Genomic DNA, 13,781 nt, shown 5'->3' with positions numbered 1-13,781 from the left:
CTTGGCCCCGGAGGCCTTGGTACTCCTTAATAATAAGGATGGCAATAGAGGAACCGTGGGTCCTCCCGTTGCGGCCGGACCTCCTCTCACAAGGGCCATTCTTCCATCCTGCCTTACCAGCCTTAAATTTGACGGCCTGGCGGCTGAATCCCTAATTCTTAAAAACAGGGGCCTTTCTGGCCAGGTTATTTCCACCCTAGTTAATGCTAGAAAGCCAGTCTCTAGACTTATATACTATAGGGTGTGGAAAGCCTACATTGCATGGTGTGAGGCTAGGAAGTGGCTTCCCCGCAAGTATGTCATCGGGAGAATCTTGGATTTCCTACAGTTAGGAGTAGAGAAGGGTCTAGCTGTCAGCACAATCAAGGGGCAGGTTTCTGCCTTATCAGTCTTTTTCCAAAGACCCTTGGCCTCTCACTCTCTAATAAAGTCGTTCTTACAAGGGGTTATTCGGATTAATCCTCCGGTAAAGGCTCCCCTGTATCCTTGGGATTTAAATTTGGTTCTATCGGCCTTACAATTCCAGCCTTTTGAACCCTTATCTGAGATCCCGCTGGTCTTGTTAACTAGAAAATTGGTTTTTTTGGTGGCTATGTCTTCCGCCAGGAGGGTGTCGGAACTGGCAGCCTTGTCGTGTAAGGCACCCTATTTAGTACTACATAAGGACAGGGTCGTTCTTCGGCCACATCCGTCCTTTCTTCCGAAAGTAGTATCTAGTTTTCATCTAAATCAGGACTTGATTCTTCCGTAATTTTTTCCTAAACCTTCTTCAAAGAAGGAGAGATTGCTACATTCCTTAGATGTGGTCAGGGCTGTTAGGATTTATTTGAAGGCCACAGCCCAGGTTCGCAAGACTGACGTCTTGTTTATTCTGCCAGAAGGACCCAAGAAGGGTCAGGCAGCGTCTAAAGCCACCATTTCCAAATGGATTAGACAGTTGATTATTCAGGCCTATGGCCTAAAAGGGAAAAACCCGCCTTTGTCGGTTAAGGCTCACTCCACTAGAGCTGTGAGCGCCTCTTGGGCAGCGTATCACCAGGTCTCTATGGCTCAAGTCTGCAGGGCAGCGACCTGGTCATCTGTTCATACGTTTGCTAAATTTTATCAAATGGACGTTAGGAGGAACGCTGATTCAGCCTTCGGGCAGGCGGTTCTACAGGCCGCAGTATAAGGTCCTCTTGTCCTTTGGCACCCGCTGTTTTTTTGCTTTACCTGGATGCTCTCCCTCCCCTCATTTAGCATTGCTTGGGGACATCCCATGTGTAATGGCTATGCTGCTCTGTGTCCCGTGATGTACGATAAAGAAAAAGGGATTTTTAATAACAGCTTACCTGTAAAATCCTTTTCTTGTAGTACATCACGGGACACAGAGCTCCCACCCCTCTTATGGGGAATCTTTGGGAGACACATTGCTTGCTACAAAACTGAGGTACTCCCACTATGGGTGGGGGTTATATAGGGAGGGAACTTCCTGTCGGAGAGTGCCAGTGTCCATCACCTGAAGGTACACTATATAACCCATGTGTAATGGCTATGCTGCTCTGTGTCCCGTGATGTACTACAAGAAAAGGATTTTACAGGTAAGCTGTTATTAAAAATCCCTTTGTCTGCAGGGAAGTGTCATATAGCTATATAGGCACCACAGCAAAAAAAAAAAAAATATATATATATATATATATATATATATATATATATATATATATATATATTTATTTTTATTTATTTTTTTGATGACTTTTTGATGTCTTGTGTGTGTGTGTGTGTGTGTGTGTGTGTGTGTGTTTTTTTTTTTTTTTTTTTTTTTTTACCCCTAGAGATATTCCACACCCGGGTTGTCCTCCTGCCCTCCCTGCTCCCTCCTACATAAAAATAAATATCTGGGTAGAAATATGTCTGCCTACCTGCAGAGATTTCCTAATCACGAAGATAAATGAAGAAATCAGTAGCAAGTTCAGACACAGCTTGTCTCAGCAGTGTTACAAGGGTGTTGCAGGTTGCCACTATTTGACATTTTTTAAATATTTAAGATAGCAATGTAATATTTTATTAGTTTTGTTCTTTTCTTTTGATGAAAATTGTACTTTCTTTATGTTGCCTAATGGGAATTTAGCTGTTAATCCCTCTTTAAATATTGAAGACCTTTAGGCAGTAACCTCCTACTGTCAACAGCATCTCATCATTCATCTCTTTGCAGGAACTTTGACCGCTTTATCCAAAGATGAGGCTCTTTTTCTTCGCTTCGGTTTTGCTGTGCATTGGTGTAATTAAAGACATCACGGCCCGTAGGTCTCGCACCCGACGTGAGCTGGCCCCAGGACTTCATACTCTTGGAATTAGAGATCCAGATGGCTCGTATTGTGAAAAGAGAACTTCTTGCTGCCCAGGAAGAGATGATGCCTGTACAGTGCCTTATTTGGATACCATCTGCTACTGCGATCTCTTCTGCAATCGAACAGTGTCTGACTGCTGCCCTGACTTCTGGGGGTTTTGTTTACACATTAGCCCCCCAGTAAGTATTCAAAAAGGTATGAGCGATTAATACCATGTTCACAATAATGGGTTTGATGGATGTGTAAACAGACTGTTCACTTTGAGCATTTTCCCCAGCTTAACCACTTCCATACAGGGCACTTATACACCTTCCCGCCCAGACCAATGTTTAGCTTTCAGTGCTGTTGCACTTTGAGTGACAATTGCGCGGTCATGCTACACTGTACCCAAACTAAATTTTTATCATTTTGTACCCTCAAATAGAGCTTTCTTTTGGTGGTATTTGATCACCTCTGGGATTTTTATTTTCTGCAAAAAAAAAAATGACCGAAAATTTAGAAAAAAAAAAACATTTTTTTTTGTTTCCGTTATAAAACATTGTAAATAAGTACGTTTTTCTCCTTCACTAATGGGCACTGATGGTACTGCACTGACTGTCACTGATAAGGTGGCACCGATGAGGTGGCACTGATGTGGTGGCATTGATGATGGGCACCAATATGTGGCACTGATGGGCGGCACGGATGGGCACTGATGGGTGGCACAGATAGGCGGCACGGATGGGCAGGGATAGGCGGCACGGATGGGCACTGATAGGCGGCATGGATGGGCACTGATAGGCAGCATAGATGGGCACTAACTAATGTGTTGTACTAATGGATGCCAATCAGTGCCAAACAATGCCTGCCAATCAGTGATGCCCATTGTGGGCACAGGCATCCATTGTGGCACTGATTGGCATCCATTATATGTCATCCCTGGTGGTCTAGGGTGGCATACCTTTGATTTAAATCCCTGGTGATCTAGTGGAATCCCTGGTGGTCCAGTGGGCATCCCTGGTGGTTCAGGGGGGGCTGTGCTGATAATCGATCAGCACAAACCCCCCCTGTCAGAGGAGCAGCCGATCGGCTCTCCTCTAACCGCGTCTGACAGACGCGAGTGAGGAAAAGCCGATTACCGGCTTTTGCTGTTTACATCGTGATCAGCCGTGATTGGACACGGCTGATCACGTGGTAAAGAGTCTCCGTGAGAGACACTTTACCAAGATCGGTGTTGTGGGGTGTCAGACTGACACCCTGCAACAACAATCGCCGCATATGACGTCCCGTCAGGATTCTACAACCACTTTGCCGCCGTCAATCTGTCATTGGCGGGCGGCAAGTGGTTAAGCCTAGTACACACGGGACGAAAGTCAGGCGGCATTCGGCCTGTGTGTACTGTACCTGGTCCGACAGAAGCCAGCTGTTGACGGGGCATGATCAAAAGGGTCTGTGTATGAGCTCCTAAACCCTGCTCTCAGCCATTGACCGGAGTGTTCTGGCGGGGCGTCCCTCTGTCAGAACACAATGGCATAGCAGAGGAGATCGCTGTACTAACCAAGCATGGTTGGTACAGCGACTGCTCCTGAGCTGTCAGTTTTGTTTTTTTTTTCATTCAGCCCTGCTGGGTTGAACAAAAAAAAAACTAGTGTATACTATGCGTTGGTGAAGCAGTGAAAGTTCAGTCTGCAAAGAATAACCAATCACACGCAAGGAAAATAAAAACACCATATTTATTTTTTATTTTTCTTGCACATGATTAGATGATAGAAGTCAGCAGATCCTAACTTCATTCACCAAGCTCTGAAGAAAAATTCCTTGCAAAGTTCAACTTCCCTTGCAAAGTGAACAGTCTTTAGTAAATCAACCAGACGGTGTAGAGTTTTCTATGTTTTACTATCTGTTTCCATGGGGTTAAGAGCCTTTGACAATTATTGGCTCTTGCTTTATCTTCCCTCTAGCATCATCCTGTCTTCTGTCTGGAATTCAAGCATCCATGACATGCAAAGTTCTCCTCTTTTGCTTGTGGTTTGTGAGTGTACGGATGCATGTATTTTTCAGCATGGTCAGTGGTGATAAAAGGACTGTATTTTAGTGTGCAAAGTGTTGTATTCCATAGTAATTAAACAGACTCCATTTATTTGGTGTCAGTGGGAGGAATAGTCCCCTATCGTTGGTGTCAGTGGGAGGAATAGTCCCCTATCGTTGGTGTCAGTGGGAGGAATAGTGCCCCATCGTTGGTGTCAGTGGGAGGAATAGTCCCCCATCGTTGGTGTCAGTGGGAGGAATAGTGCCCCATCGTTGGTGTCAGTGGGAGGAATAGTTCCCCATCATAGGTGTCAGTGGGAGGAATAGTTCCCCATCATAGGTGTCAGTTGTCAGTGGGAGGAATAGTTCCCCATCAAAGGTGTCAGTGGGAGGAATAGTTCCCCATCATAGGTGTCAGTGGGAGGAATAGTTCCCCATCATAGGTGTCAGTGGGAGGAATAGTTCCCCATCATAGGTGTCAGTGGGAGGAATAGTTCCCCCATCATAGGTGTCAGTGGGAGGAATAGTTCCCCATCATAGGTGTCAGTGGGAGGAATAGTTCCCCATCATAGGTGTCAGTGGGAGGAATAGTTCCCCATCATAGGTGTCAGTGGGAGGAATAGTTCCCCCATCATAGGTGTCAGTGGGAGGAATAGTTCCCCATCATAGGTGTCAGTGGGAGGAATAGTTCTCCATCATAGGTGTCAGTGGGAGGAATAGTTCTCCATCATAGGTGTCAGTGGGAGGAATAGTCCCCATCATTGATATCCGCAGGAGAAATTTGTGCCCCATAATTAGTGTTAGTGGGAAGAATAGTGCCCCAAGGGCCAAATAAAGGGCCAAATACAATGGCGACAAGCAAAGGAGGCCACTAATCTATACTAGCGAGTAGTAGCAGTTTGGAGACCCCTGATCTAGCAAAGGAGGCCACTAATCTATACTAGCGAGTAGTAGCAGTTTGGAGACCACTGATCTATACTAGGGGGTAGTATCAGTTTGGAGACCACTAATCTATACCAGTGAGTAAGAGCAGTAGCAGTTTGGAGACCACTAATATATACTAGTAAGTAGTAGCAGTGGCAGTTTGGAGACCCCTGATCTATACCAGTGAGTAGTGGCAGTTTGGCGACCCCTGATCTATACCAGTGAGTAGTGGCAGTTTGGCGACCCCTGATCTATACTAGTGAGTAGTAGCAATGGCAGTTTGGAGACCCCTGATCTATACCAGTGAGTAGTGGCAGTTTGGAGACCCCTGATCTATACTAGTGAGTAGTAGCAGTCGCAGTTTGGAGACCCCTGATCTATACCAGTGAGTAGTGGCAGTTTGGAGACCCCTGATCTATACCAGTGAGTAGTGGCAGTTTGGAGACCCCTGATCTATACCAGTGAGTAGTGGCAGTTTGGAGACCCCTGATCTATACCAGTGAGTAGTGGCAGTTTGGAGACCACTGATCTATACCAGTGAGTAGTGGCAGTTTGGAGACCACTGATCTATACCAGTGAGTAGTGGCAGTTTGGAGACCCCTGATCTATACCAGTGAGTAGTGGCAGTTTGGAGACCCCTGATCTATACCAGTGAGTAGTGGCAGTTTGGAGACCCCTGATCTATACCAGTGAGTAGTGGCAGTTTGGAGACCACCAATCTATACCAGTGAGTAGTGGCAGTTTGGAGAACACTAATCTATACCAGTGAGTAGTGTGGAGTAATTATTCTTACATAACAGACCCTTCTAACAACTTCTATTTAAAGCACAGAAATACAATAACTCCTTTTCCACAGCTGTTGTTTGCTAAATAAACACTGCACGCTGCAGACTTTAGTGGCATGTTGGGTATATTCAGCTCATTTAATTTCTCCAAAAGAATACCGAAACCTGAAAAACGGCAATACAATTCAGCTTTCAATAGTCTGTTGTGCCACAAGACTTGGATTATGCTGATAATAAAATGTCTCCTTGTTAGTTTGTATGTACCCGTTCCTGTGTATTTAGTATGTGTTGTAATACTGCATGTGCATGTTTATCTGCTTTATCTCCGATATCATGGTAGGTATACTAGGTACATAGTAAATGTTTGATGTTATTTAGCTTGGATTGTATGTGTTGCATATGGATTCTTTGTGAACCATAAATGCACATAAGTATTGTAATTGCTGAAGAAAATAAATAATTACAGTACAAATTACTTACCACAATCGTTTTCTTCTAGTGTGTATTAAAAATAACCAGAAATATCCAAGTGGAGCAACATTCCAAGACAACTGCAATCGGTGGTAAGTGTACTAAATGCAGCTTTTGCTTGTAGTGTTTTTTCCTCTGCAGTTTTATGGCTGCTTCATTTTTATAATTTAAAGGGGCTGTAAAGGTTTGTTTTTTATTTTCTAAATAGGTTCCTTTAAGCTCGTGCATTGTTGATTCACCTACCTTTTCCTTCCATTTCCCTTCTAAATGTTTTTTTTTTCTATGTCTGAATTTCTCACTTCCTGTTTCTCCTCAGTAAGCTTTCCCCCCATCATCCGAGCCGTTCTGGCTGGGAGTTAGTTTACTGAGAAGAAACAGGAAGTGAGAAATTCAGGCAAAGAAAAAAACATTTAGAAGGGAGATGGAAGGAAAAAGGTAAGTGAACCAACAATGCACTAGCTTAAAGGAACCTATTTTGAAATTAAAAAACAAACCTTTACAACCCATTTTTAATGCTCTCTACTAATCTTCTGGTGAGGATAATGAAGGCAGCACTTTTGTTGTATCTGGATAATTCAGAAAACTAGATGTTATACTGTGGTTGTGTCTACCCAGAGACCACATCACATTTGCTTAACTCCCAACTTTTTGAGATGGGAATGAGGGCCACATATTTGTGTATGTGTATATGTATATATGTGTGTATGTGTGTATGTATATGTGTGTGTGTATGTATGTATGTATGTATGTATGTATGTATATATATATATATATATATATATATATATATATATATATATATATATATATATATATATATATATATATATATATATATATATATATATATATATATGTATATATATGTATATGTGTGTGTATATATATATATATATATATATATATATATATATATATATATATAATATATATATATATATAAAAAGAATATTCTAGGCATTAGAATGAAATTACATGCATATGCCTCTAAACCCCTATATGCACAAAAATACGAGCCAGATTGAGGTTTTTTTTTTATGCTGGATTTTTCGACTTTCCATATACAACCATTGGTGACTAGGCCAAAGATCCTCTATGAATAATTCTTGTATGTGTCATGTTTTGTTTGCTGTAAAGTTACTGTGGCATTAAAAAAAAAGGGGAATATACAAAGCAGTAACAGCAATGTGTGGTTGTGTTGTAGATATGTTTAATTTTTTTTTTTTTTTGTGCAAATGTGTTTTGTTCATATTTTCTTGTTAGACATAACACAATTTCATGTTCAAAATGTAATCCAATTTTCAGTATCTTGTCATGCAAGCATGCACAGTTGCTCGCTGGGACTATCGCCAGGGATTCTCTCCCCTCTCTCCTAGATTTTTTTTCTTTTTTTTTTTTTTTTACTTTCTAGAGACCAAGGCCTAATTTGATCAGGAATTCTGGCAAGTGGACAGAGGAAAAATGAACAATAATGTCCATTCTGTAACTGCTGGAAACTAAAAAACACAGCATATTTACCATGAATAAAATTACCCTTCCTCCGGATCACCATGTTCAGCACAGTTCCGGCCTATAGAGATTTTACTGCATGGCATTTTCCAAAGGGAAAAAAGTCTGCATAACATTTTTAGTCTTTGAGAATAATTTAAATATGACTACATAACATACCACAAGTCTTCATCATGCCTAATCCATGAACATTGAGATTGTGCAGGTGCAGTAATCCATTATGAATAAAAATATGATATGACAGAAGTAAACTGAAACCCTAGCCTGTTGCTGCTCATTCTTATTGCTCTTTATGTTTTTTATTAGGTACGCCTTCAGATTGAAGGGTTATGAACACAGACATAAAATGTGCTGTGTTTTGATCGTGCTTTACAAATATGAATGCAGCAGTATATTATGTTATGGGCCCATGCACACAGTTGTGTTATGATCAGTAATTTTGTACTGAGCTAAACTGCATGAATTCAAAGTACAAAATTCTGCATCTGTGGTCATTATTCCTGCATAAATTGAAAACTGACTCTTAAGTTGACCATAGACAATTCGAACCATGTATGGGCAGGCTGAATGGACCCAGTTTGATCAAATTTTACATCCAATTATTGCTAGGGGCTGTTATAGCCGCTAGCAATAAGGACCATGTTCTCCTGGCCCTCTTGCAGCCATGTGCAGTAGAATAATTCTATGGATGTGAACGTTTTATGGGCACATGTAAGTGGAAGCGCTTGACAAACCATTGCGTCAGTTCATGCCCAATGGCTAAACATGTTCAAAAGGGTGGGGGTGCTTGTGACATCACTGACCTCATATGGTTACATATACAGTATCTCACAAAAGTGAATACACCCCTCACATTTTTTTTAATTATATCTTAATGTAATAACACTGATAAAATGACACTTTGCTGCAATGTAAAGTAGTGTGTACAGCTTGTATACATTTGCTGTCCTCTCAAAATGACATAACACACAGCCATTATTGTCTAAACCTCTGGCAACAAAAGTGAGTACACCCGTAAGTGAAAATGTCCAAATTGGGCTGAATTATCAATTTTTCCTACCCGGTATCATGTGACTCATTAGTATTAAAAGGGAGCAGGTGTGTTAAATTTGGTGTTATCGCTCTCACTTTCTCATACTGGTCACTGTAATTCAACGTGGCACCTCATGGCAAAGAACTCTCTGAAGATCTGAAAAAAAGAATTGTTGCTCTACATAAAGATGGCCTAGGCTATAAGAAGATTGCCAAGATCCTGAAACTGAGCTGCAGCATGGTGGCCAAGACCATACAGTGGTTTAACAGGACAGATTCCACTCGGAACAGGCCTCGCCATGGTTGACCAAAGACTTTGAGTGCACATGTTCAGCAACATATCCAGAGCTTGTGTTTTTGGAAAATAGACGTATGCGTGCTGCCAGCATTGCTGCAGAGGTTAAAGAGGTGGGGGTTTAGTCTGTCAGTGCTCAGACCATATGCCGCACACTGCATAAAATTGGTTTCCATGGCTGTCATCCCAGAAGGAAGCCTCTTCTAAAGATGATGCACAAGGAAACCTGCACCAGTTTGCTAAATACAAGCAGACTAAGGACATGGATTACTGGAACAATGTCCTGTGGTCTGATAAGACTAAGATAAACTTATTTGGTTCAGATGGTGTCAAGCGTCTGGGGCGGTAACTAGGTGAGGAGTACAAAGAAAAGTGTGTCTTGCCTACAGTCAAGCATGGTGGTAGGAGTGTCATGGTCTGGGGCTGCATGAGTGCTGCCGGCACTGGGGATCTACAGTTCATTGATGGAACTATGAATGTCAACATGTACTGTGACATACTAAAGCAGAGCATGATCCCCTCCCTTTAGAGACTGGGCCGCAGGGCAGTATTCCAACATTATAACGACCCCAAACACACCTCCAAGATGACTACTGTCTTGCTAATGAAGCTGAGGGTAAAGATGATGGACTGGCAAAGCCCATCTCCAGACCTAAACACTATTGAGCTTTTGTGGGGGCATTCCCATAGATTTAAACAGAAGGTGGAGAAGCGCAAGGTCTCTAACATCCACCAACTCTTTGATGTCATGGAGGAGTGGAAGAGGACTCCAGTGGCAACCTGTGAAGCTCTGGTGAACTCCATGCCTAAAGCCTCGTACACACAATCTGATTGTTGGCAGGGGATTGTCTGTCTGATGGCAGACTGTTGGCCTAAAATCAGACGGCTCCTTCAGACAATTGTTGTCCAACTTTCGGCCAACAAATGTTGGATGGCAGGTTAGTACATTTTCGGCAGACAGCGGTCTGTTTTTTTCGTATCGTCTGTACAAAAGTCTGTCACACAAGTCCAAAATACAAACACGCATCCCCTGAATCAATTCTCACAAAACATGACATTAGCAGAAGGTGCCCAAAGGGTGGCACTCAAGAGCTGCAATTTCACGTAGCACATTACTATGTTTGTTTTTATTGGCTGACAATTGTGTGCCATTAGTATGCAAGACAAAATCCAGGCACACACCCTTTTGACAAAAGTCTGAGGCCTCGTACACACGACCGTTTTCCTCTGCAAAATCCATCAAGAAAAATGCTGGCAGAGCATTTTTGCAGAGGAAAACGGTTGTCTGTGTGTTTTTCGTTGAGAAAACTGTTGTGGATCTTGACGAGAAAAAAAAGAGAACATGTTTTTCTCATCGGGAGTTTCAATTTCCTCGTCGTGTTTCTCGTCGGGCTGGTTTCCGACGAGAAACACGTTCGTGTGTATGCTTAGAAACCTATAAAGGGGAATTGAACTTCCCCTTTATAGTGCCGTCGTACGTGTTGTACGTCACCCCGTTTGAGAACGACGAGATTTTTTTCTTGACAGTGTGTATGCAAAGAAAGCTTGACAAGATTCTCGACAAGCCTAACAAGGAACTCGTCGAGAAAAAGACGTTTCTTTTACGACGAGATTCTCGGTCGAGTGTATGAGGCCTGACGCTCAGTTGGCCAAAAATCGGATCGTGTGTACAAGGCTTAAGACTCCAGTGGCAACCTGTGAAGCTCTGGTAAACTCCATGCCTAAGAGGCTTAAGGCAGTGCTGGAAAATAATGGTGGCCACACAAAATATTGACACTTTGGGCCCAATTTGGAAATTTTCACTTAGGGGTGTACTCACTTTTGTTGCCAGCGGTTTAAGGGGACAGCAAATATACACTGGTATACAAGCTGTACACTTACTACTTTACATTGTAGCAAAGTTCAATTTCTTCAGTGTTGTCACATGAAAAGACATAATAAAATAAGCACAAAAAATGTGAGGGGTGTACTCACTTTTGTGAGATACTGTGTGTGTGTGTGTGTGTATATGTATATGTGTATATATATAGTGTGTGTGTGTGTGTATATATATATATATATATATATATATATATATATATATATATATATATATATATTACACACACACACACACACACACACACATACATATACATACTGTATATGTGTATGTGTATGTGTATATATATATATATATATATATATATATATATATATATATATATATATATATATATATACTGTGTGTGTGTGTGTGTGTGTGTGTATATATAATTTGCAGCTTTCCTGGAGGCTCATTTCTTAAGGATTTGCAAACTTATATAGCTATGGGTAAAGTTGGTAACCTGTGGTAACCAGCCAGACTAAATTGTCTTTATTTTGCTACTTAAAGAAAGGAAGCCTATGGCCCCTTTCACACCTGCGAACCGTATGTCCGTATTTCGGATGAAATACAGACATACATGTATCCCTATGGAATTGCGGATGTCAGCAGATGAAGGAGAGCGGACAGGGCGGTCCCTTCAGTGTGCAGGGACTGCCCTTTTATCTGCCGGCTCAGCGGGGATCAACGGCACGATCCCCGCTGAGCAGACGGATGATAAAGGTACGGATCCTCACGGGATCCGTACATGTGAAAGGGCCCCATTAGTTGCTATGAGTTGGGGCTCATTTAGATTTGTAGTTAATGGAAAGTAGCAAAGGACGGATGGACGGCCGCACACCAAAGAACTCTTGAGTTGTCTTCATTGAAGGAACATGAGCAGACACCGCAAATACACAGCAGAAATCAAAAACAGCCGACGCGTTTCACACTTAGTTAGTGCTTATTCATGGCCTAAGTACAACTAAAACACACACAAAATAAATAGTGCTAACAAAAGATTTATAGTTAAGAGGTGTTAAAAATGTGTCACGTTTTTAGCACCTCCCAACTGCCCTCCCTTAAGCTGCAAAGGCAGTGGGCGGTGGTGCTTGCATGTCAAGTTTGGAGTGCTTTGCTTCCTGCCCGCTGCAAGAAATGATTGCTCCTGTCACATTTGGCAGGCTGTAGCACCATCAAATTCGACCCATTCATGTAATAGGGAATGCACTGCAAATGTCCCGTAACTGTTACACATCTGCACCACATTAAAACAGACCGTAAGGAGGCGTCATATGGGCTCCTCCAGACGTGGATTGCTTTTCAGAGGCGTAGCAGTTACGCCGCAAGTTTAAACTTGGCCTTGCTGTACTTTACATTCAGTTATTATATGTTTTACTCATACGGATCTGTCTCCTGCAACTGATGTAAGAACACAGTAACTGGGTGGCTCAGGTTGTCAGACTCTCTTATTATAGACATTTATATTGCGCTAGCAGTGCTTGGCATACTGTACATTCATATCAGTCCCTGCCCTCAAGGCGCTTACAATCTAAAGTCCCCATCTCGATGCCTACATACACATACTAGGGCCAATCAGGAGCCAATTAACCTACCAGCATGTCTGTCGAAGTGTGGAAGGAAACTGGAATACCTGACCAAGTATAGGGAGACCAGAAAACACCTTGTAGATAGTGTCCTGACCAGGATTTGAACTGTGGACCCCATGACTGCAAGGCAGAAGTACTAACCACCACAGTGCCGCCCACCTATACCTAGTATAATACTTTCAGGTACACTTGACTTTAAGCAAGCTTGCAGTGTACATTAAGGTGTTTCTGTCCACAGTGACCTTAAAAAAGGCCATTATGGATGATTTATACACAAAGGGCAATATCAATATGAGATTATGAATAATCATCCTAAAACCTCCCACGTGACAATGGTGACTCTCATAATTTGTATCTTATATTGTTTGCTATGAATAGCACTTTCTTGGCGTTGACACAGAACAGTTACACGCTGAGAGCGATTAAATAAATATTTACGAAGTGTTTTTTGCAGTCTTGAGTGCCCGTCAATGTTTTATGAATGTCGTTAGCTCAGGGTTTTCATCAGTTTTGGAGTATAAAATTTTACATTTCTTACATTATGTGCAACTTGTGAAAGTGTTTGTGGTATAATTGCATCTAGTGACCACCTCACAGATGGGCATACAAGGGCGGTCCACCATATACAGTATGTACAATCCGAGTGCCAGGAGGTACATCTGTGGACTGGAGGAAAATGAGGGAGCACCGTCAGGCTGTTTTCTTTTAGGAGGAATCACAGCTGCAGAAGTTTTTCAAATATGTCGAATTAATCATTTACTTATAACTCCTATGTCATTTAAAGTGACACTAAACAATATCCTTTTATCTCCAAAAATCAACATGAACTATTTTTATTCCTTATGCTGCTAGCATTAGTAGAGTGGGGATCGAAAGTTTGGGCACCCCAGGTAAAAATTTGTATTAATGTGCATAACGAAGCCAAGGAAAGATGGAAAAATCTCCAAAAGGCATCAAATTACAGATTAGACATTC

At 42.0% G+C, this 13,781-nt stretch overlaps 1 protein-coding gene across 1 annotated transcript in view; it reads left to right on the top strand.

Annotated features, from left to right (window-relative positions):
* Nucleotides 1-13,781, top strand: part of TINAGL1 (tubulointerstitial nephritis antigen like 1) — a 74,977-nt gene that overhangs the window by 29,267 nt on the left and 31,929 nt on the right. Inside the window, exons 4-5 of the mRNA XM_040337090.1 lie at nucleotides 2,191-2,525; nucleotides 6,546-6,609. Of these exons, the coding sequence (XP_040193024.1) occupies nucleotides 2,219-2,525; nucleotides 6,546-6,609 (371 nt within the window). The 5' untranslated portion in view covers nucleotides 2,191-2,218. The remainder of the gene's footprint in view (nucleotides 1-2,190; nucleotides 2,526-6,545; nucleotides 6,610-13,781) is intronic.

Source organism: Rana temporaria, chromosome 2 (assembly GCF_905171775.1).
Source record: "Rana temporaria chromosome 2, aRanTem1.1, whole genome shotgun sequence".
Taxonomy (NCBI): Eukaryota; Metazoa; Chordata; class Amphibia; order Anura; family Ranidae; genus Rana; species Rana temporaria.
This window is presented reverse-complemented; position numbering and strand designations above follow the sequence as displayed.